The sequence below is a fragment of the Bactrocera tryoni genome, chromosome 4 (assembly GCF_016617805.1).
Source record: "Bactrocera tryoni isolate S06 chromosome 4, CSIRO_BtryS06_freeze2, whole genome shotgun sequence".
Classification (NCBI taxonomy): Eukaryota; Metazoa; Arthropoda; class Insecta; order Diptera; family Tephritidae; genus Bactrocera; species Bactrocera tryoni.
This window is the reverse complement of record NC_052502.1, coordinates 13,140,126-13,166,321: the sequence shown is the minus strand read 5'-3', so window position 1 is coordinate 13,166,321 and position 26,196 is coordinate 13,140,126. Positions and strand designations below refer to the sequence as shown.

At 38.8% G+C, this 26,196-nt stretch overlaps 1 protein-coding gene across 2 annotated transcripts in view; it reads left to right on the top strand.

Annotated features, from left to right (window-relative positions):
• The window catches only part of LOC120776002 (runt-related transcription factor 3), a 96,672-nt gene that overhangs the window by 62,946 nt on the left and 7,530 nt on the right, over positions 1–26,196 (top strand). Inside the window, exons 3-4 of one of the 2 annotated variants that reach the window (XM_040106435.1) lie at positions 12,259–12,372; positions 16,253–16,354. In XM_040106435.1, the coding sequence (XP_039962369.1) occupies positions 12,259–12,372; positions 16,253–16,354 (216 nt within the window). Of the gene's footprint in view, positions 1–12,258; positions 12,373–16,237; positions 16,355–26,196 lie in introns of both variants that reach the window. The other variant, XM_040106434.1, reaches the window with a different exon arrangement.

Sequence of the window (26,196 nt, the reverse complement as noted above, 5' to 3'; positions counted from 1 at the left end):
GTGGTATAAACCTCTCTGACTTCGCATATAAGGTGCTACTGAGCGTATTGTGTGAAAGTTTAAAGCCCATCGTCAACAAACTGATTGGACCTTATCAGTGTGGCTTTGGACCTGGAAAATCAGACAACCGACAGCAGATATTCTTACATGCGCCAAATCTTGGAAAAGACCCGTGAAAGGAGAATCGACACACACCACCTTTTTGTCGAGTTTCAAAGCTGCTTTCGTAGCATCGGCACTCAACACCTCGCGAGCTAGCCTTCTATGCTTTCGCGATGTCTGGACATTGGGTATCCCCGCAAAACTAATACGGTCTTGGAATATCCAATTGGCGCCACGTAGCGAAAAGAAGAAACGACTGGCGCGCTGTTGTTAACTCGGCTATAATCGCGTAAGCGGTGTCTACGACAATTAAGAATAAGAAGAGTAAAGAAGCAACAAACTTAAGTTGAAAATCTGATCTACCATTCAAGGATATACTTATATAGAAAACATACATTTATAATTATATACATATATAAATACCCATGAAGTGAATACTATGATTTATAACATTCGGGTATATACTATATTCCAGTTAATCATTTTATTAAAAGGATATTTGTGATTATTATTTACAGAAGCTTTCTTTTGTCGTAAGAAAACAAGGTTTGACAGCACCTTCTTTGCTCTTAATCGCTTAACTTTTTTCGGGCTTATAAAAAGTCACACAATATCCTCACTTTGTTACAAAATTTTCTAGCGAAAATTCGAATGGAGAAACTATTGTAGAATAACTGTATTTGCAATGGAAATCAACTAACAACAACAATGCGCCAAATAACAAAATTCGGGCTACTCAAAAAAGCATTCAACAAAGCAACAACATAGGACAGCGAATCAACATGCAACCGTTTGCGGTTGAACCGCAAAAACCAAAGCCTCAATACAGGCCGCATTGCTCGTCAACACGACCCCGGACAAGGCGTTCAGACGCGCTGCACAGCGTTGCCGTTATTCGGCACACGCGTGTGTGTGCGCCAATGGCCGCACGCTAAATGGTGCCCACGTTGCCACCGCTGCTGCCACTGCTGCCACTTGCCATTCATTTACACGGCGCGCATTTAATTATAAAGGCTCAGGGCTCAGCGCCTGTCAATATAAGACAATAAGGACTCTACGCTGCGCGGCGCACACACGCGTGTATACTCGCTGTAGTGCGAATATACCGTTACGTTAGCTGCTGTTGTGCGCACATCAAAGTCAGCACCAATAACCGCCGCCACCGCCGCGCTGTCCATAAAATTTGAACGCGGTGTTCGCTTTTTGCTTTGGTTGTAAAATTTGTTGGCGCTTTTGGCAGCACCGTTATCCCTGCGCCACGTTCTCTACGTGGCGTATATCCATCGTAACGTGTTTGGTGTTGAGCTCCGCTCCATATGAGCCACAGCTGCGTGTAAATAAAGTGATGTTTGCGCTGATTTACCGAGCTTGTCAAGAAAGCGCGCTACGGCGCGCGAGGTGGCGCGGCCAGAGGGGATGCGCGCAACCAATTGTACCTCACATAGCTGTTTATTTGTGTTCGGCGCTTTTATTTGTGCCAATGGTCATTGGTATATTTTTGGTATTGCATACTTTTCGGCGTGGAGGCTTTATTTTAGCAATGTGCAACATCAGCGGCACACACACTCAGGCTTTTTATGTGAGCGCGCGTCCGAATTCAATGCGCGATTTTCGCGAGTGCAAATGCGAAAGTCCAACAATTATCAAAGTCGCACCACAGTAAAATACTTCCACACCATGCCACACCAAACCAGCGCATCGTATCGGCGTTTGTTATGCCGCGCGCAGGCCGTTGGATGGTTGTGTAGTGGCGGCAGTGTGCAACATGCAGTGGCGCGTCAGCTGCTATTTGCCACAATCACAAAGCCAACAGCGCGCACACTTGCGCGCTCACTCTCGGCGCCTTATTGTATGCAAGGCTTTTTCAATTCACTATTGACTATTCACTGTTAGACCGTTATTTGTACGCTGCGCGCAACTTCGTTTCGCTGGAATGCCGCCGCATTGCAAATTCAGCTATCCTCCAACAAGCATTTGTTGTTTTTCGTGGCATTTTTTGTTTTGGCAAATTTTGTTTGTTGGATTTCGTCGAGCTGCTACAATTTCTACATCGCTCAAACAAACTGAATTCGACGAATTTTGTGGGCGCACCGGCATGACTGGGCAGCAGTGGCTCCCGTTGCACAAAACTGAGAATTTTTGAGTGACCGTTCGCTGGCTGATTTTGTAGGCATTCCGCGCACTTTGTTTTGTGTTAATTGAAAACTTTGTTGGCTTACGTGTTGCATGAAGTTGCTTAGCGCTTATGGTATTTCGAGATAATTTCTCTAGAACTTAAGCAATTTTTGCTTGCATCCAAATTGAGTTATACAACTCCATGATTTTGAAATTGCGGGAAATTGGAAATCCTCATAGAACCTTGTATATTATGCTTGGTTACAACTGATATGTATTCTAAATCATTTATGTTGCTTCTAGTTCAACTAAAAAGTAGGGTGTTTGGTAAGTATGGCAGGCTAATGAGCCACGCATAGACAAGTTTTGGTCTTTTGGGATACCAATTGTAGTGCCGTTGCGTAGTTCGTGAGAATTATTCATCTTTCAGGATGCCAGCGCTGGTGTTTCATACTCTCGAGCCTCCACTGATTAATGCGTTGCTTTGTCAATACGGGATAATATAGATGTATTTTTAGATGATGTATAATTTCCCTGATACCTCGACATTTGCAACAATCTTCTCGATCTGTCAGCCCCGTTCTGCAAGTGCATAGGGGATTGAAACTTCTATTTAGTTTAGCCAATGTCTGCTAAAAGGTTTTTAAAGTCTTATCTTTGAATTTCCCGAACTTCTGGTTGACGGTTTGCAACTTGAGGTGAAGAGAATAAAATGTTTGGTTACACCCGATCATTACCTTTCCTTATTTGTTTCTCTGCAATTTTATTTATACTATATTTCAGTTCGATAGTTTTTACGTGTTTGGATATCATTTTGAATAAGTTTTTTGTAAGAAAAATTCAGGAAAACAGAGATCAACGGAAAAAGGTTATACATAGTAAAGATATGTCTTGGATCTATAACTATATTTGGGCAGTTGTTTTTCAAAATTTTTATTTAAGAAACATATATACAGTTGTATTATTCAAAGTGTTGGCTTTCTGAAACTATATCATTATCAAATCTTTCTGATAATTTGTGGGTTTCATCTCAACAAAACTGCTGAGGTAAGATTTCACACCCGCTGTTTTTCAAATAGCTTTTAACCGGTCTCTAAACATGAGGTCGGGCACTGTTATGATGGAAATAATATCGTGTCTAAACGCGAATTCCGGGCGATTGATGAATAATTGCTGGTAGCGTTCCCTCTTAATGGCTCCACATGGTTATAGAAGCTCATAATACGGCACGACCTTCAAATCCTACCAAATGCAGAGCTTTTAAGCGGCTTTGTCGCTGATTTGGCTGGTTGGTCAGGTCATAGGTGAATGACTTTTTGCATTAAGGCTGGTATGAGATTCAAGATTAAACTGAGAGAAGCATGTCAATACCACGACTGCGAAAGCCAGCAATGCGTTGATGGTGTGTAAAGACCCAATTGGTAGCACATGAGCCTTCAAACCAGCCACACTACGTTGGATGTACACCTTAATAGTCACACCATTGCTCACATGGGGAGCGACATTATGAGGAGCAATAGTCTTACTTGAAAGTGCATGCATCTCTGAAACCATAATCACGAGTCCTATAGCTGGACTAGAGGCTGCTTTGGACTTCACTCCGCACCACATCTTTGTGGAAATTACAGCAAAAGACGCTGTCTCAGCCTTGTTGTTATCAGAACTTTATAAGAACTCTTTCTCAGAACCGCCATTACCGAGAGCATGTACTGTGCATAAAGGTTAAAAGTTTCACTGGATGGCAAAAATGAATGGGAGGACTCCATCCTCGAAGAGTGACATTGGAGGCGCAGAAATACATAAGACTCGAAAACAGCAGATGAAATTGAGGCTGACATAGTTAGGCAGCGAATTGTCAATGTCCATTTGCAGATTTCCAAAACATTTTTCAAGCTGAAATCGACGGCTAAAATTAGCTTAGAGATTATTTTATAGAAAAACTTTCACGAGAAATGATTTTTCATTACTAGTAATAGTCAAGCCGCACTTTAGGCAGTCTCGTCTGTTAAAATGAAACCAAGAATGGTACGGAAATGGATAAAAATGCTTAACAGGAAAAATATGATTTCTTAGAGGCATCAAAAGAGCTTGCCGAACTTCTCGCAAAAACAGCTGCGACCATTCAGCTAACAGGATCTTTACTGGAGTTCACACACTGACAACAAACGCTGCGGATTCGTCGGACCAAGCTGTTTGTGGGAGAGTTCGATAAAAATGGTTTCAAAAAACGTTGTCCTCAGAACCAAATTAAGGCAGCTTGTGGGTTTTTATACAGATCAGTTTAAGCGAATCATCTCAGTCATTCTAAAAGGCGGAGGCAACGGAGCATACACTTCTTAACGGACCTGAAAGCGTTAGAACTTGGAGTCAGGTTATCAGGCAAATGAATCTGATGAAAGAACACATGAGCTTTACTAAGTCACATTAATTCAACAGGATTAAATGAAGTGTTGTGATGTAGAAGAGAGCAAAACAGAACACAGGTCGCAGTGCATTCCTAAACGTTCATTCAACTATATATTTACAACTCGAAAAATAATACAAATATGGATTTTTTCTTTTTTCTCTCATAACTAGTAACCCATCCCACTAATGTTGCGTGCTTAGTGGCCACAACAAATAGCTTATTTTTATTATATTTCCAACTTGTTTTTGTAAATGAGTTCTAACCATGCCTAACACATAATAATCACGTGACAATGGCGCGTTCACACAACATAAAATTAACTAAAACAAGCCATGAAGTTATTTTTTTGGAAAAAACAAGTAAAAACACAAAACAACAATGAAGAATACAACAACAATAAAGAATACAACAGCGGCCGAAATAAAAAACAACAAGAAGACAGTACAAATGGCACCGTAAATAGCACACAATAACGGTAAACACATAATTTTTTACGATAACTGACAAAAGTCACAAAAACCGTAAAGCACAAAGCAAATACGGAAAAAATAATATTTATTGGAGAGCGAGCCCAAATATTTACGGCCGATTTGCTGTAAGACAAATGTCACGTGCTAAAGCACAATTTGTAATATTAATTGTCAATATGTTGAGGCAGTTATTGTTAACACAATTTCTTTTCGTAAGCCAGTTTTTTATTTGCTTTTTGAGGCAAGTGCTGTTTAAGTGACAAATTTGTGCGTGTGCAGGTGTGTCACATGGTGTGTGTGAGTTACAAATTTATTGGTAAACATAAATGCCACAAACTTGTGAAGGGAAACTTGCACGGCTGACGGCATTTGTCCTCACACATATATACGTAGTACATATAGAAATACATATCGTCATCTAAAATGCAAAATAACGTAACACCACTATTCCTAAGTTTACAGGTGAAGGAAAAGGGATATAAAGAAATCACTCATATTGGAACAAAATTTGAGTTTTGGTTAGAAAATGGTTATACTAACTGGTTATATTTTGGTTATATATGGAATGAAATTGTTATGCTAACTGGTTATATATTGGTTATATATGGTATGAAATGGTTATGCTAACTCGTTATATATTGGTTATATATGATATGAAATGGTTATCCTAACTGGTTATATATTGGTAATATATGATATGAAATGGTTATGCTAACTGGTTATATATTGGTTATATCTGTTAGCGGAAACTTAAAATTTGAAGCATACATATACATATGTATGTATGCTGATGTAGTGAATTATATGCAATAAAACACTCAATTTCGATTTTTTTGACGATACGTTGTTTTGCAATTTTGGTGACGATATACATGTATACATATTATACATGTGTGTATGTTTCCTGTAAGCCCACACGCATTGAAATCAAAGCCTGCGTCATATTTACCTAAACCATCCACATCTATCAGCAGCTTTACAGCACTGCGTTGGCCTTACAGTTCAATTTAACCACCGCCTGCCATGGCGTATGAGTAACCTGCCGTATAAGTAACAGCCTTGTGGCCTTGTAGCGGCTGTCATTGTAGCTGGCATTTGATATATTTGTATTGATTGTTTGAAATCATGACATTTATGCCACACACACACCCCTCACAAAACCCTCACTGCTGCCACGTGCCGCCACTCCCCATTCTGCCAGGTCTTACAAACTGCTTTTGCGCCGTGCATAAATTGCTTATAATCCATAGCTTGGCAAACACCTTTCGTCACCGCCACCAACATCCATCACTGACAGTCAGCCATTTGACTTCCTCGTCTGACTCTGTGTAGGATTTCGCAACAAATTTGCCAAAAGATTTGCACACTTCTTCGGTTAAATCGAATCTAATGCTTTGACAAATATTTAACTGTTGTCATATTTTTCACTCAAATAATAATTTCGATAGCTTTAAGTGCCGTTAGTACGATTGCTGTTTATTTGCACTTGCGTTATTGTTTTTGTTGGTTTAATTGTGAGTGTTTTTGTTGTAGTTGTTTGCGCAAAGCCTTTTAAGTTGCCGCTCAAGTGCTTGCCTATTATTGTATATGCACGCTGGTTGTTGTTGTTGTTGTAATGCACTACTATTGTTGTTGTTTTAGTATAGTATTGTTGTTGTAGTATAGTATTTTTATTGTTGTTGTAGTATAGTATTGTTATTGTTGTTGTTGCTGTAGTGGCAAAATGCCATAGCAATTATTATTAATATTTACTTTGTGTGGACATTTATTTGCTTTGTTTGGTGTTTTTGTGTGTTGCCAATAAATTGTCATCGGCTCTGCCACAAAGTGAATACTGTTTGAGGTTAATTTGATGGCCAAGTACTTATGTATGCACTTCTTTGCATACTTAAGTAAACATAACATATACATAGATACATATATATATTTGTATATATGTACAAGTAGTGTAGATGCTTATTACACCTTCGCTAATATGTAGTAGCCTTGCAACCTCCTACAAATACAGTTGATAACGGTGAAATATAACATAAATCTTCAATTTGTTAATCGGTAATTTTCTCTCTTATTTAGTAAGTTACGAGGTCCAAAGCGCACTCCAAAGCGAGATCAATAAAAATTTGCCTTCTCTTGCAAGATTTGGTATGAAATCCTGCTCTCTTTAAGGAAATAATTCTAAGTAGCCCCAATACAACAGTGGTAACCAGAAAAATAACTCGAAAAAGCATTAACATTAGCATTAATAACCTTCAAGCGTATAAAAGATTTTTATCTTGATGATTGATTGATCTGTTTGTATGGCAACTCCGTGCTATAGTGATCCGATCTGAATAATTTTTTTGGATATTTCGAATTTCGTGAAACATCTATTCAAATAAAAAAGTTTTCTATACAATGATTTGAATTTGATCGTTAAATTTGTAAGGCAGCTATATGTTATAGTGATCCGATCTAAATAATTTATTTGGATATTACGTTATTACCTATTATATATATATATATATATATAGTGGTTCAATAGCGACCGACGATTCCGACAAATAATCAGCGTCTAGCGATTTTATGTCTATAAAAGCCTATGATCTCAGCTCCCTTTGCTCTAGTATTGCCTGTTCGTACCTCTAACAATATTTCTCAATATATTTCAGCTATAGCGCCAAAATTCGGAAACGTTGAGAATGCTTTTTTATGCAAATGCTATATATATACGTACTACCGTTGCATTTCAAGCTCTACGTTCGTAGTTTAGCAATCATGAAATTTCGATTAATGTCGACAAGATGGAAAGTAAGGCTTGATATGTGACACTTTTTTTTTATTACATACTAAATGGTCCTTCTAAGATGAGGGCCTGGTTTGATTTCGGAACTTTTTCTTCGCGATCACGTCGAAAAACTCACTTGACGATGTATATTCCGGTCCGCAAGCTTATTAATATTAACTATTATTCGTTCTCACGTTCTTCAAATTCTTTTGCATGAATGACCTCGTCTTAAATTCGATATCTTCGTCAGCTGAAATAATTTTATTAAGTGATCCATCTGTATCATTCTTCAGCTGTAATATTTTTATTAAATGATCCAATTGTGGAGTTTAGAGAATTTCGACAATTTACTAATTTTTTTGAAAATATGCACTAAAATTGTTTCCCGTTAGTTTTAATGGAATAGCAACAGTGATTCCAACTGTTTGATGTTAAGCTAACTTTATGTTTCTGTGCTCAAGTTCTATGGACCCGCACTACAAGTATACGATCTATTTTGCGCAACAATACTCTTGAGATTTTGATTGATGTTTCTTTAGTTCAAAACTAGTTGGCACGGACTGCGAGTGCTTATATTCAGACACGCGTGGTAAGAAGTGCTGCGGAAGCCTTTCATTCAATCATCTTTCAAATTATTATTCTTATATCGTCAATTTTACAATGTCTATGAAATCAATAATAAAAACGCTTCTTCAAGATTATTTTAAAACCATTTTAATTGAAAATTCCTTCGAATCTAAAAATATACTTAAATACGCCAAGACTAGAGCAAATTAATTCAAACAAAGAAATCACGTATGGAGACCGCGGCTTACAAGCGCTACATATGAACTTAAATTCGCTTGAGAAGCGCACAGGTATGTTGTCCTTGTGTTTTTTGGCCTCTTAACCCTTTACCTGCGAACATTTCAAGCAGATAATTAATCACAGGAGACGTTGGAGCGCGTGGGTTGCTAATGGCAATTCATGCCACATAATCGTTTTCATTATTTCTGAGACATATGCAAACAAATCAAATTGTAGAAAATAGAAAAAATATCCACCAAAAAGTAACGTGTTGATATATGAAGCCAAGGACTTACGAAATGTAAGCATAGCGACAGCAGCGATGTGTGCCGAAAGGACACGCAACTCAACGGCGCTCGTGTGCGCTTAAAATGAAGACACTCGTAGACACGTGTGTTGTTGTTGTCACCGCTTTAGCAACAAAAGAATAATTGTGTTTGCACATATGTTTTTTAAGCGAGCTGAAGCATACAAGCGGGCGCTTTGTTTGCCGAGTTAAAAGCTTTTTCACTTCTTCACACTTTTCGCGTTGCCAACAACACTTGATGTTGACAAAAGAATCTGTGGCGCGCATGAAGAAATGCGAAAACAAAACAGTGTTGCATGAGTTAATTAAATTTCAAGGCAAAGAATGTTGTTGCAACAACTTAGGCTGACGCGCCTAAAACTATACCCCAGCAAATGTAAAGGTTCGCTGCTCAAGAGCGCAGCTAATAATGAGCTCAACCAATAATAAGAACAAAAACAAATATGAACAAGCAAGAAAGTAAGCGACGAAAGTGCAAACGAGGCAAGTGGTGTGGCGCCGCCGCAGCAAATCACAAAGCCGACAAGTCGAAATCCTCATAAATCTTCTTGTTTTACTTTGGCACTTTGCGCCCGCCTCTACTCCTCAGCGATTTTTTGTGTTAATGCGAACAAATACTTTTACTTGTAATGCCAACGCCAACAAATAACGACACAACAGGCGGCAAGTAAAAAATCATGAACTCGAAAAAAGCGCACAACAACAATAGCAAGGTGTCGGCGCGAAAAAACGGAAGCCCATAATCGGGCATGACATGACATTTGGGAATTCCTGTTGCACGCCTGCGGACCGGCACCCAAACTTTTGTGTTTGCTGCTTGCTTTCCTGCTTTCTTTCACTCGCCGTCTCCCCCACCAACGTCTTCGTCTTTACTAAACTAAGTACCTTTCCCGTCTTACACGAGTAAGTTGTAATGGAGCTGATTATGATATGCTTGTCGGCCTCTGCTGTGCTCCCCGAAATTTACGCCGCCCGCATAGCTTCATGTCAACACTACGCCGCAAGCCCACCGTTGCGCAACTTCATGCCCCACTCGTTTTTTATGCGTATTCTTTGCTTCTTTTTCTTTATTTACTCTGTGGGGTTGCTTCGACGTCCTTTTTATTTCAAGAAAGATTTCTCACAGTCACCTTTTTTTCTTTGTTTATTTGTTTGTTTGTGCATTATATTGTGGGGTTTGTTGTTGTTCTCGGCTAAAAGGCTAACTTTTCTTGCCACTTTGTGTTTTCTTGGTTTGCCACTTAAGCCCCAAATAAAGGGTCTTTAACGGAGCTCATCATTTGATGAGTTAATTGAGTCGCCATTTATTTAAGAGAGGGCTACTACTGTGGGCAAAATTTAGTAAGACTTTTTTATTTGAATTTCATGCAAAAATCTACTCGTGGAAATATCTTTTTTCTAGATTGGTGTCAGTGACATCTGTACCAAATGTCACACCATAATAATCACTAGTATTTCGCTTACTTTTTGCTCGTCACCAAACTACCTTATAAAGCTCAATTTGTGAAACTGCTGTTTTCTTGAAGCTAACTAAAGAGAGATTATGTTGAAAGAGTTCGGGTGAAGTACATCCAAGACCAGCACGCATATACGAAAGGCAGATCAGTAGATGTTTAGTACGCGTTCCATACACTAATATTTAATATATAAAGGGCTCTTGAACAAAAGGAATACACTCTTGTAGCGTCTTGGGTATCTACGGAATCTATTCTGAATAGCATCCACATCAAGAAATATCAAGAAGACTGAAGATGTTGATTCTGCCATACAACGATGGACTTTTACAAGGATAAGAGCAAAACGGCACGACGCTAGAATGACTGAGGAAGTCTGTAGAGGTACTTCGCAAGGTGAAATGCTATCTCCACTTCTATGGACATTAGAGATGAATAAACTGCTAAGGAACTTAGACGGCAAAACCTCTACGATAGTACAAGTAGAGTATGCGGACGACCTGGCCCTCTTAATAACGAGTAGGTGTCTACAGACCATTAGCATCACTCTCAATACAGTTCAGAATTGGACCTCGCAAGACGGTTTGGGGTTGAACTCACAGAAAACGGATATGCTTTCGTTCGCAAAAAAGCAAAAAATTCCTCATTGGACTTTTCCTTCAATAAATAGGACACAATACTCTCTCAAGGGCCGCACCAAGTACCTTGGTGTAGTCGTGGACAGCGAATTTCAGGGGAACCACAATGTGGAAGAAAGAGTGAGAAAGGTTATCAATGCTTTACATGCATGTAAGCAGATGCGCAGCACAACCGGCTGCAATAGAATTTACATATTCGATTATTACTTCGGCATAGTTCGGTGCTTAATGGCAGTTCCGCAAACATCGACTACATGATCCCACTTTTCAACTAATAAAGAAGGTTCAAAGTCAACGTAAAAAAATATGGTTGGCTTAGAGATATGTTAACTGCGCGCAACACTCTAAACATCTACACAGATGGCTCGAAAATGGACGATGGAATTGGTGCGGGAATATAACCGAACCACTGCAGACTATTTCAAGCTGAGGTCTTTGCAACTGCGAAGCCGCAAAATCTACGTAGACAAGCATGCAGTAATCAAGGCAGTAACCTCATATCGCATATCGGCCGGAAGTGTCTTGGGAAACAGAGGAAAATGTTGCCAGAAGCAAGCACCTTCACTCCTACTGGGTACCAGGTCACAAAAGCATCGAGGGCAATAGAATAGTGAACAAAAATACCAAGAATGTAGCTGCCTGGATGCAACAACTGTAAAAGTCATATGCAGAACAGTAGATCGGAACTCCTATTGGCACTCGATATAGGAGACTATAGAAACATGATGGAAATACTAACTGGTCACTGTCTAATGGCACGCAGGATGGCGCTGAAAGATCGAGAAGACTGCAGAAATGTCTAGAGCGGGCACCAGAGAAACAATGGAGCAAGTCTTGTGTACTTGTACCACATTGTCAAGACTACACTGTAAGCATAGATAGTGAGGCCACAGTCTGTTGAAATTCGCGTCAAGCACGGACACGGCTAAAGGATCACTACTCCTCTTGGATCTGGCAACTGAAATCCATCTGGTATCACAAAAGACCAAAATTGGTCTATGTGTAGCTTATTAGCCTACCATATCAACCTAACCTAACCTAGAAAATCAGTTTCTTTGAGATAGAAGAGATAACAGAAATCTCAAGAATGCAAATGTGGTTTCCCTACGGTGTTCTATTTTCTCAATAACTGCTTCCGTTTTCAGAATTCAAATTTCGTTAATATTTTCATCAAGCTAAAACACTAATAATAATTTTATTTTTTTTAATTTTCAGGGAAGAGTTTCACACTCACAATAACGGTATCCACGAATCCGCCACACATTGCCACCTACAACAAAGCTATCAAAGTGACAGTGGATGGACCGCGTGAACCGCGCTCAAAGACCAGTAAGTATGCAACAACAAAACAACACACACACACTCAAACAAAACACAGACAAGCACATATTAACACACATACACGCAAAGAAACTTGCAATGTGTGAGTACTCATGCATACTAAGCGCAGAAAACAAAGCTTAGAGGGAGTTACTGTCCCCCAACCCACTCCCCGCTCGCCGACAAAGTATTTAATTTAGATGCCCGAACTAAAATATGCGACTGCAACAGAGCAACTACAATGACAGCAACAATTTATTAGTTGCAAGATAGTGAAATGTTTGCAACTTATTTACCGCTACACGCCTTGTGCTGCTCTACGCTCTACGCCAGTGTGGCAATACAAATTTACAGCATTGGCTTTGCTGCTGTTGTCCTGCTTGCTCGCACAGGAGTCCCTTTTTGTACGTGCAACAACCAACTCAGCCTGTGCATGTGTTGCGCCCATCTAATGAAACAATTCATCTTTAAGAATATTCATTAGCAAATCCCAGCAAACATATGCAAACGCACACACACACACAAATGTACGCAGAGGAAGCCTATAAACTTCAGCAAATAAATTCATGCAGCGTCTGCGTAGTTAGTGATAGAGAGCGGGGCCGGGGGGTGTTCGGGTGGTGTTCGGGAGCGCAAGCACACCATTTTGGCGAATGAAATATGCCTTTATTGCACTAAATACGTCTGCTGTTTGCCGGCGTTGCCACCATTTTGCCGCCCGACTAGTTTAGCTGCCTTTTCATCCTTTCGTGCATTGAAAAGTCCTGCCATTCATTGCCGTGTCCATTTACTAAATATTTATAAGCATGCAAATATTTTACTTTGCATATGTTAAATGCAGACAGTTCGAGACAGATGAGCTCTTACAGCGGCACATTTGCCAGCAGATTCATTTGCCTCTCCAACGAACATACACTCATGCACATGAAATATGTATGTCTATATATGTGTGTGTGTGTGAAAGGCTTACAGTTAGTTTGCACTAACTTACTAACTCACTGGCTGCAACCCTCTCACCCCTCAGCCACCGCACCGTCCAATGCCGGCAGTCAAGGACAAAAGGATTTGGCCGTCCGTCTCTGCGCCGCATGCAAAATGAAATAGTTGCAACAATTGAATCCGCAAATGATTTATCTTTCGCCACCAACTGCAGCAGCACAGCCAAAGACATTCGCTTTTGCCGTTGTAAGCGTTGTACGGCACAGCCACACATACATATATACACAGTATATAATATATATGTATATAGTATAAGTACACATATGAAGTTTATAGCATGTTTCTAGTGATTGTTGTTGTTAGTTGTATGTTCGCTTTGCCAAGCTTGGGGTGCAGCAGTTAAAACAATGGCTTGTCCCTTTTGACCAGACGAAAGGTTATAATTTTATAATGAAGTTGGCCGGGGCATGGGCGCTACAGCTGCCAGCTAATGGGTTAAGTACTTAAATTAAGTATGAATTTAGTGCGAGCTTACATTTTTCATACCTAAAATTTTCATGAGTGCCACATTTAAAGACTTTGTTGTTTTTATGAAGGCATAAAATGTCTCTAAAATAGTTTCGGGTATCTTCACCGAGGACATACTGTTCAATCGGTTATAAAAATTGGTATATTGCTTAATGTAAGGAATCGTGGTTCACTGTTTTAGCATAGCCTATGATTAACGGTTATATGAATTCCCAAAACAGCCGGTTCTACGTTACCAGAATTGACCCAGATTTATCCGGCCAGAGACTGTACTTTCAGCTCCATCATAAAATATAAACTCTACTTCAGTTAGGTGTAATACATGTAATAGATGGAGGCATCTTAAGTCCCGCTCAGTCCTTGATGCACACTGGAAGTGTACCAGGAGTTACTTGGCCCCATACTGCTAACTCATTACTGCGACTTTATCCTCGGCTATGCAATTTGCACCAAGTTCACGCACTGCGCCACCACTGCACCCAAGTGGGCAACAGCAGGACTCTACGGTCCGTAGAAGCTCAAACAGGTCTCTTATTCTGGGAAACCCGCCAACAAGGGCATCTTATCGTCCAATAACTCTCATCTGGCCAGTAAAACATTTGAGGTCTTGTTACTCTCGACTTTCAAGCACCACCTGAGTCTAGCAAACCACCAGCATGGCTTCCGAAAAGTGTACAACACCACCACAGCACTTTTCGCCATAAATTAGATAGTTCATGGCTTCAACCAAAACCGATCCTTATAGCGTTGGACTTGTCAAAAGCCTTTGACACAGTCAATCACATAACGCCAGGACTACCTGAGCAATCGACAATAAAACTTAAAATTTAGAAGAATTATACAGGAGGTTGCGTAAAGTGGTGTCCTCCCCCCGTTGCTGTTTAACTTCTACATCTCGAAACTCAAACACCAGATGACACTAACCTTCTCTTTGCCTGCTCTGCTAACACTGCACATCTGACACCTTTCTCCGTATGGTCCGACCCCGTTTCCTGGACCTACCGTTGTATGACCTCGATGATGACTTATCTAATACTAATGGGGATTAGATAACCGTTAAAACAACAACAAAATTATGTACAGCATTCTAGGGAAATAAAAAACTTATTAACAAATTCAGACTAACACTTCAATTCTAATGGAACTGAACAAAAAACTCTAGAAATTTGTATCGAAAGCCCATACTAGATTACATTCATTTGAAATCACTTGATCATCTTATCGGAGAGTAGATGGGAAAGCAGTACTAGACATGAATCTAGTTGAGTCAACGACCTTAGTAAATTTCCGAACCCGTTACTTCCGAAATTCCTAATAATGAGTTCTTTAGAAGCACCTCGAAAGGTTTTTTCAACGATATTTCCTTGACTTAAGATTAACAATATCCAGATTTATGAAGAATACATATCTAAGAGCATTAGAATACTAAAAATACTTTGACAGCAAAACCTCTTTCAAGGAAGATTTGCAGTTCTACTATAAATTTTCTTTGCTCAGTCTATCAGTATCATTTTTTTCAAAAGTTTTCAAAAGGGTTCCAACGCTTTTTGATACCTGACATAAGCCTTTATATTATTTTGAAGAAGAACTTCGATATCTTAAAGACATACTAGGACTTTAAGCTTAATAACTAGTTTTAGGCGGCATCCATTTACGTTTTCATCGGTATCATCAGGTGGCTGTATACCATGATCGGAAGGCCTAATGTTACTTATGGAGCGGCTACTTAGGCATCGAAGTTAACGCAGTCTTCAGTAGGTCTTCAACTATCGAAGCTGCCGTGTGAACTTAATTTCGCCAATTGAAGGCTTTGGGAAAGACACACCACTGACAATTTTATGGCGCCATAACTATGCATAGCGGAGGGGTCCATCACTATAAAGGAGTTGCTCCGCACGGAGGAGAGAATGGGGACAGAACGCCACTGGCAGCAGTCAAAAGGAATATCCCACATCAAGTTGCTTTTGGAAGGTTACAACCTAGCAAGATTTAGAGATATAGAGGTTGACTCCACTGCGACTAATTCCGTCTCCTTGTCGCGCTCTATACTGAACACTGCAGTCTCAAGATACACTTCTCCGTCATGAACATAGTCTCTTGTCCAAACTGGAACGGTAAACTACAGAACACCTGTATCTAGACTGTCCAGCAATTTGTGGAAGCAGATCCTTTCAGGTTAATCATAACGAATGAAACATGTCACACATTCAATAAGTAAACAAAAACATTGAAAAATAATGTAAACTAATTAAATTTTCATTTAACCATAAAAAAACCGTGAAACACAGTCTCACTCCACTTACCACAAACATTTGACACCAACACATAACCAATAACTTATAACATTGCTATTTCGACAAATCAACTTAAGATAAGAACAGTTATTTTAAAACTTACAACAATTCAGTGTTGTCGCTTTTAGGACAACAACAACAGTTCCATTTCGCATTCGGACAGCGACCGTTCCATTTCTCAGCCGATCCCTTATCAGGCTTTCGCATGCCGCCAATCGGAAATTGTCAAAGTAAGTACAAATCTTTGTGTTGTAATATTATTGAATTGGAAAATATTTTAATATATAACAGTTAGAATCTCACATATTATAAAAAGCTGATTAACTACTTATATGAAAAAGTTGTGTAGTGAGAATAGTGAAAGCAAGATCCATTTTAGAAATAATTGTGTGAAAGCGATCTAGAATGAAACTTCGTGAAAATTTGTATTGTGTTGTAACACTAAAGACCACATAGCTAATTACATTAATCGGTATATCTGTATATCCAAAAAGCTCTCATAAACTACATCCATCTAAACTCTCGAATTGGTAAATCGAACAGGTAAATCGCATTTTTTTTCTTCATTGGTTCAGACACGGCTTACGCAGTTATAGACGCGTTCAAGGGCGCCAGTTGTTCTTCCTTTTCGCTACGTGGCGCCAATTGGATATTCCAAGAGTAGCCAGGTTCTTCTGCAACTCGTCTTTCCAAAGGAGTGGAGGTCTTCCTCTTCCTCTGCTTCCATGGGCGTGTACTGCGTCGAATACTCACAGAGCTGGAGCTTTTTCGTCCATATGTACGACATGACCTACCCAGCGCAGCCGCTGCGTCTTAATTCGCTGAACTATGTCAATGTCGTCATATATCTCATACATCTCATAGTTCCATCGCATGCGATATTCGCCGTTGCCAATGCGCAAACGATCATGAACAACATGTAACGCTGACTCGTCAGCTGATAGACGAAACTATCTACGAATTCAAAGTTATGACTGTCAACAGCGACGTGAGAGCCAAGTCGCGAGTGCCAGGACTGTTTGTTTGATGACAGGAGATATTTCGCCTTGCTAGTTGATTACCAGATCCATTTTCTATGCTTCCTTGTCCAGTCTGGAGAAAGCAGACTAACGGCGCGGGTATTGAGGCCGATGATATCAACATCATTTATTTTCTCCAGCAGCAGATTGAAGAAGTTGCACGATAGGGAGTCGCCTTGTCTGAAACCTCGTTTGGTATTAAACGGCTCGGAGAGGCCCTTCCCAATCCTGACCGAGCTTTTGGTGCTGCTCAACGTCAGTTTACACAGCCGTATTAGTTTTGCGGGGATACCAAACTCAGACATCGCGGCATAAAGACAGCTCCTTTTCGTAGTGTCGATTTTCCAGGTCTAAAGCCACACTGATAAGGTTCAATCAGTTTGTTGACGGTGGTCTTTAATCTTTCACACAATACGCTCGATAGAACCTTATACGCGATGTTGAGGAGGCTTATTCCACGGCAGTTGGCGAAAATTGTGGGGTCTCCCTTTTTGTGGATTGGGCAGAGTTCACTCAAATTCCAATCGTTGGGCATGCTTTCGTCCGACCATATTCTAACGGGTGGGCCAGATAAAATTTTAAATTTAAAAAGTCAATAAAGAAAAAACGGCTTAATATTTTTCAAAGGCCTAACATTTATTTAAAAGGCTGTTTTATGAAACTTATTTGTGGAAAACAATTTTGGACAAATGACTACCACGGCTGAGTTTACATTAGCTTATCCGATCCACCCAATTTTGTAGTACTTTCTCTATAATTTCAGGCCTTATGGCAGCTACAGCAGCTTGAATCTCGTACTTTAGATCTTGAATTGTTTCTGAATGGTTGGCGTAACATTTGTCTTTAACAGCTCCTCACAGAAAATAGTCCAACGGAGTTAACTCGCAGCTTCTGGGAGGCCAATTCACATCACCTCTTTTGCTGATTATGAGATTTTCGAAGATAGGGCGTAAAAGATTGAGTGTAGCGTTTGTTGTATGGCACGTGGAACCCCAAATGTCGAGGTGGAAATGAGCCTCGTCCGAAAAGATGATTTTTCGGTAAAATTGACCATCCTCGGTCAAACTTTCAAATTTTCAATATTTCCCAGTTTTCTTCTAGTGAATAGCGACCCATTTCGTAAATTTTAGACTTTTTACTGAATATCTGTCACTTTCCGAATGGTATTTGACGTTTCCAATGTCGAAATATAGATAATTAAAATTTAAAACGTTAGATGGCCCACCCTGTACAAAAAAACTGATGCATGCTCCTTATCAGTTCTTAGCCGCCGTCTTTGAATAGCTCGGTCGACAATCCTTTGTTGTTCTTCAGACGAGTTATTCCTATGAAACGTCTGCTCAATCGTCATCGGTTGGGGAGTCGGGTTCACCATCTTCTGGTGTATTGCTTTTACTTCCATTTGTGTAATTTCAGTATGCTCTGGGCCTCAGTCCATAGATTACATCTGACGGTGCTACAAGAGTATGCTTCAGCGGCGAATCGAAGACAAATTCCACCAAATTAAAATCAAAGTTGTGTTGAGCTATGAAACTCACTTTGGGAAAAATATTGCTTGCTCAAAAGGTGCCGGCTTTTCAAATTGCTTATTCATTCATTAATTTTAATATAACCGTAATGAGTTGACATTAAAAAATTTAAAAAGAAAATACTCAAATATCGCTTTCTCTATGATGCTTTTTTATTGCTTTTAAGTGCTTTGACGACTTCCCGCGAAATCACAAATAAAGAAAAAAGTTCAACAAACGAAAAAACTGACTCAAATACAAACTGAAAAAAAAAACAATCGAAAACCACATAAATTCACACAAAACGATTAGTTTCGGTTTTTAAAAATCCCGCTTTAAGTTTGACCAAAAACGGTTGCGGTTGCCACCGGACCACCGGGCCACCGAGCGCGACACACACACGACGCAACGACTAGCGGTTAAATACGCTTTTTTCTACACATAACGGTAATCCGTCAATGCCGAAGTTTTGGGCAAGTGTGAGAGAGTTCACAGAAAAAAGTGCTCAATGGCGAGTGGTAAATTCGATTATGTTATTAAAGCTTTTTGCCGCAATGGACAAAACTGCGCCAACAACAACAAGCTGATTTTAGTTACCAACAATAATGGGCGAGTAAATAAAGCCTACTTAACTCGGATAGACGAGGCTTGTTTTTCTTTTTTGTTTATGTTGTTGTTGTTTTTTTTATTTTTATTTTTTTGTTTTTGTTGTTTTCTTTTTTTTTTTTTTGTTCGAATATTGAATAAATAATACCCGTGGTGCTGCACAAATTTAATTAAATAGGCGGCGAGCGGCAACTCTCGGAGAGTAAAGTGCTCATTTGCTTAGTACCGTTAATCGACAGAGTCGCCTCTAGTAGTAAAGGCACAGTGTTGCATTTACCAATTACCGCAAATCCGCGCTGTGCAATGCCGCTGCGTACTGAAATGAGGTGGGGAGTGAGAGAGAGCGGGCGGGAGAGAGTGCGTGAGATTAACCGAAAAATAAATACTTAAAAAAAATGCTGCCAACCAATGCAATGTGGTAAATATTCTGGTTAATTTTATATGCGTGTGATAAAAATGTGCGTGTGCTTGTGTGTTTGTGTATTGGTGAAAGCTGCACTTCGCCTCCTGCTACCCACCACACGCGCGTGTTGGCTTAGCGCACAGCTTTAGTTAACAACTAGCAGTAGTTTTTGTTGTTGTTGTTGCTTATGCTGCAACCATTTTGTTAATTTTACTACAAACCCATGCAATACGAGGCACACAGCCACACACACACACATATGCCGTAGATGTAATTGAGAGATTTATGCGCAAATGTGCGAGTGTGTGTGTTCGGACACACATTTTTTGTGTGCGTTTGAGCGCATTATTGGCATTTAAGCCGTTGACCACTTTATTTAACCAATGTTTGCATACTCGCGTTTACACACAATCACACAAACATGTACACTCTGTCATAACTGCACACATACATACACGCTTGTAGACATTTTGGTTGCAATTGTGGGTTGGGAAGCAGTTTGCTTTGGTCAAATAGGCGGCTCACCAGGAATGTAGCGAAAGCTTGCGCGCAAATATATTTAAATAATCACCACTAACACCACACACTCACACACACACCTACACTTGAACAAGTGAGCCATGAAAGCATTAAAATACTGTACTGTCGCCATTCAATGAATTTCAATCGACTCGCCACTGCATTAGTGTGTGTTTATCATGGAGAATTAAAATCTACTTAAATGTAACGGGTTATATATATATATATTATATACATAATTCTACTAAAACTAGCTAAAAGTATGTGGACTATTTATAAAATATTTGAGGTTTTACTCAGGGGAGTAGTGAAGTTTAAAGTCGACCGAATACAGAAAAATTACAGCATGAACAGGGTATAATAATTTTTGGAAGGAAATGTCGGAGACACCTTAAAGTATATACCATTAGAGCGACTTATTTCATAGGGAGCCAAAAAATGGAAAAATTGTGTATGCGAAAAATATTGAACAATATTTTCCAAAAGAATATTAGTCCAAAACCGGGTTTAAGCCAGATATCCTTTAATACACACTTAACAATAACAAAGAAAATTGAGTAACTAACGGTTGATTCAAGTAGAAGTACTTTTTTCAACAGCCTTTTTTTGACACTTTCGTGTACTGCTACAAAAGAGATGCCTCTAGCGGTGGTTACCGGTTATAACGAACAAACGGTTTCTATTTTTCGATTTTCAAAACCAAATTTCTGTTCAACGCGAGCATTAAAAAAATTGATTCCTTTAAATACTACAAGATTTGTCCGCAAATAATAAAGGCATTTTTTAACAGGCTTTTTTTGACAGTTCACGCATGAGTCTTGTCCACATATCATGTTACCTTTGCTCAGTATTGTTTGGAATTCCAACATGGAAAGAGTCAAGACTGCACAACGTTTAACGTTGAACAATTTAACTTTGTTACGAAGACTCATGTTCTGTAAATAATATGGTTCTCGCACTTCGCTCACTTTATGGTGAACATAATCGACTAACTGAGCATACTGTTCGCAACACCATCACCCATCTTGAGGCCTAGCATTCATTATTGGATAATATTCGACCGAATTGATGACGTCCAGCACGTAGTGAAGAAAATATAGCAGCTGTAGCTAAGAGTGTACACGAAGACCGTGGAGAATCGATTCAGCGCCACTTGCAGCAACTCGGGCTGACGTGTGGAACGACCTGGCGCAATTTACGTCGAGATCTTAAATTGAAAGCGCACAAAATACAGCTTGTGCAAGAAATGAAGCCGCTCGACATTGCCTCGCTTTATGGGCTCTTGAAAAGCTCCAAGAAGATCCAATTTTAAAAATCTTTATGAGAATTCCTTTAAAACTTATTTTATGCTTTTTTGTATGGTAGATATATGTTATACTTTATGTACATATCAATTTAAAATTTTGAAGACGTTATTTTTTGCTCAAAGAAGTTGCTCATTTATCGGAACCGCCGATATCAAATCACTGTAGAAAATAGTTGCCATACAAACAGACGATAGGAATCAAGTACTTGTATGGAGCACCTTTTCATTTGCATGGGATGTTTTTTAAGACATTGGTACAATATCGGAAGAACTTGTTTAGCTGTTGTCCGTTTACTATAACATATAGCTGCCACTGGATTGCCATGACACTTTCTAACCAAACATTTTTACTATGATTAAAAATGAACACTTTTTTTTAGCAACTATTTCACGAAAGTATAAAATTTTAAATAAATATCAAGTTTTTTTCTATTAAAAAAGAAGTTACGTTAGATGACTCTCCATTTAACAAAAGTTAGCTGTTTTTAGTGCAGTCGATGTATGTAGATGTTTTCATAGCAGCAAACTCTTTAAAAAATGAGGGAGATTTGACATTTAAATAGAGTACTAGAAATCGAGATGTTTCATTGGAGTCGGAACATTAAGCGAGTGGTGTTAGATGACTAGGTTTGATTGGGTGCATAATGGGGTAAACCAAAAATTTAAACTAATATCGAATTTGTGGACTGAAATTATGCAATATACCGAGCAAAAAAAACCCTCAAAAGCAGAATTTTTAACTTAATTTTAAAAGATGTCGGTTGACATTCAAATAATATATTATAACATATAAATGCCACGTAAAAAAAATTGTTTTCGTTAAACAGACCATAACTTTGGAAGCGTTGAGGATATAATTTTTACATCGCAGATTCTCATAAAACATAACATTTTTTCTTTAATCTGATTCAGGGAGATTTTTTCGATTCAAATATTCTTAACTTTAAAGGCTTTAAAATGTGATCTACTTACTACTTACTTAGTACCTTTAACCTCACCTTCGACTCGCTTAAGTTGGTTGTTAGTTTCGCGATAGTATACTGTGATTCAGTGGTCCAAATTCTTCAAAGACGGTCGAGAGATCGTTGAAAACATGTACCGTTCTGAAGGACATGATGATTGAAAATTGTCAGGCGAGTGTTAGAGAGACGGCAATTGGTATCTCTTGGAAGTCCGTTCAAATGGCTTAGGAGATTGTTTGTGTATGAAACGCGTGCTTGCTCGACTCGTCTCGATAAAATCGAATTTTATCCCAAAAGAGGATCGTAAACAGGTCTTTTTGGACATAATTGATCGTACTAATTCTGATCTCATTCTTGGCTGCCTAAGAAGGTTAAGTTCGAAGATGGGCAAAATCGGCCCACTGCCACGCCCACAAAATGCCGAAAACCGAAAACCTATAAAGTGTCATAACTAAGCCATAAATAAAGATATTAAAGTGAGTGATTTGGCACAAAGGATCACATTAAGGAGGGGCATATTTGGACGTAATTTTTTTGGAAAAGCGGGAATGGCCCCCGCCCCATACTAAGTTTTTTGTACATATCTCGGAAACTACTATAACTATGTCAACCAAACTCTATAGAGTCGTTTCCTTCAGGCATTTCCATATACAGTTCAAAAATGGAAGAAATCGGATTATAACCACGCCCACCTCCCATACAAAGGTTATGTTGAAAATCACTAAAAGTGCGTTAACCGACTAACAAAAAACGTCAGAAACACTAAATTTTACGGAAGAAATTGCAGAAAGAAGCTGCATCCAGGCTTTTTTTTAAAATTGAAAATGGGCGTGGCGTCGCCCACTTATGGACCAAAAACCATACCTCAGGAACTACTATACCTATTTCAATGAAATTCGGTATATAATATTTTCTTAACACCCTGATGACATGTCCAAATATGGGTGAAATCGGTGTACAACCACGCCTTCTTCCAATATAACGCTATTTTGAATTCCAGCTGATGCCTTCTCTGTATAATATATACATTAGGAACCAATGATGATATCGGCATAAAACTTTAGACAAATACGGTATTTGAAAAATATGTAAATGACGGATAGTGAAATCTCGATTATCACTTATCGTGCGAGAGTATAACATGTTCGGTGACATCCGAACTTAGCCCTTCCTTACTTGTTTTTTTCAATATTCGTGGTTTGGTGCATCAACCACCGTATTCACCAAATTTGGCGGCGTGTGATTTTTTCTTGTTTCCCAAACTGAAATTACCACTCCAAAAAAGCCGTTTTCAGTCGATCGAAGAGATAAAACGAAATTCTCTGAAAGAAGGCGACAAAATAAATATTGATGAATAACTAGCTACAATATTATCAAAAACCTCCACAAACTATTGGATTCCGAAAAGAAAATTTTTAACCACAATGCTGATAAAAAAATTTAAAAAATTGTATAATAATTTTTATCAACGTCTAAAATTGTGATTCATAATCTCATCAAGTTCAATCTAGCAGTCAATATCAGGTCATCATACGGATATGTACAGATTTTGAACGAACCCGACTTTCTAAACGTTCAAGCACCATCAAATCGAAAATTGTTGCAAAAAATATTACAAACTTTATTAAAAATTTATTTGCGCCGCCACGATAACAAAAAACAACACAGCTGTAAAATATTCACATTTATAAGCCAAACAAATAATAACAATATTCTCTAAAAGCCCCTCCGGCACAAATTTGGGGCGCCGCCCGTGTCTCACCTGCTGAGCTGCGTGATTTTCGTGTTTTGCATATAAATAAATGCGTTATCTACGCTCGGCGCCAACAACAACACCATGCCGCATGCAATCACCTGCGCACATGCAACCCTGCAAAGCCAACACCCACACACAAGTGGAAACAGAGACATGAAGGCTTGCATGCATTAATAAATGCATAATTTATGCGCTTTCACTGGGTTTATTAATGTATCCCTAAGAATTAAATTATGATTTTAAAAAGCATTTAAATTAATGTTGAAAGCAGCCAATGCGCGCCTGAATATAAATTAATTGCATTCAATTCGTTTGTGATTTTGCGATTTGCGCCACATTTATACCATACTATATATGTATTTGTGCATTTAATATAAATTAACGTTTTTCCAACTTCATTGCTTTTTTCCGCGACACTTAGCTAACGGTAAATTGGCAATTGGCAATTTAAAATTGCCGTTATTTAATATGAAATTGTCAATGCATTTTTAATAAATTATTCGGTCATTTAAATGCGCTCGTTCGTGTGTGTGTGTGAGTGATTACTGTCGTTGTAGTTGTAGTAGTGTTGGCCATTATTCAAAAATCCGACCGATTTATTTGTGTTGCTTTGAAGTTTCGCCGCATTTAATTTAATTTAGTGCAAATTTAAAATGCTAAACGAATTAGCGCGGCCATACTTCAATATTGCGGTGAAATAGAAAAATTTCCAAATAATCGCTGCCAAATTAAGTTGACCGAAACGCCGAGCAAGCTTATCTAGATTCATATTAAATGATAACTGTACTTGTTTCTACTCAATTTATTGTTAATTTAATTTAATTTATTCGAATTGCAATATTTTTGAAAGCGAAAACTTAATTAAATATTTTGAACAAAATTTTCAAATAAATTTTATGGAAAAGTTACTACTCAGATTTTTCTAATTGAGATTAATTTCAATTAAGTCTGCTATATGAAATTCATTAGATGGAAGTGTCACTTACATTGCGGCAAAAAAGTACCCGGGAATCGTATATAAAACGCAAAATATTTAATTATTCATTAATTATTCATCAATTGGAGTCAATCATTCAATTTTTGGTGTTGACCAGTTTCAAAGTTTTTATATCTAAGGTCAACAAATAAGGAAGAGCTTAGTTCGGGTATAACCCAACATTTCACACCCTTGCAACTTGCAAGGATTAAAGCTAACTATATGGAGTTGCTGAACAAAATTTGTCGAATCTTCTTGGAACTGCTCAAGAGCCCATAGGGCGAAGCAATATCACTAAGGGAAGTCAAGCAACTTCATTTCTTGCACAAACTGTGGTTTGTGCCAAGTCTTTCCATACGTCAGTCTGAGTTGCCGAATCGACTCTTCACGGTCTTCGTGTACACTTTCAGCTACGGCTGCTACGTTTTCGTTACTGCATGCTAGACGTGGTCTACTTGAACGAATATTATCCAATAATGAATGCTGGGTCTCAGAAGGAGGGATTGTGTTGCGAATAGTACGCTCGGTAGGCCGATTATGTTGACCATGAGTTGAGCGGAGCGGGTGAAAACATTTTTTACAGAAGGTGAACATTTTTTTCGTAAGAAAGTTGAACGATTTGTAAGCGTTGGCTATCACATCTATTTGGATCTTATTATATATCATGCATTGACCGATGCTTTCGGTAAAAAATCAATTCTGGGATCGACATATTCCGTACTTAAGGGAATTCCAATTTCAATTTTCACAGCGTCTCCTACAAAGCCTTCCCACATCATCTCGAAGGTAAAATTTAATGTCTCTGGCGTATTCAGTTATTGATTTATTGCGCTTTAAGTAGTTTTTAGCAGTATTTCGATTTCATACATACTCTCGGTAGTAGTTCTTATAGTATTTCTGCTAGACGAATGTGGTGTTTGCGGCTTTAGCTGTTTAGGAGTTATTAATTATAGCCCTTTATAGGTTTTCGGTTAATGGCGATTTGTGGTCGTGGCAGTGGTCCGATTGCACCCAACT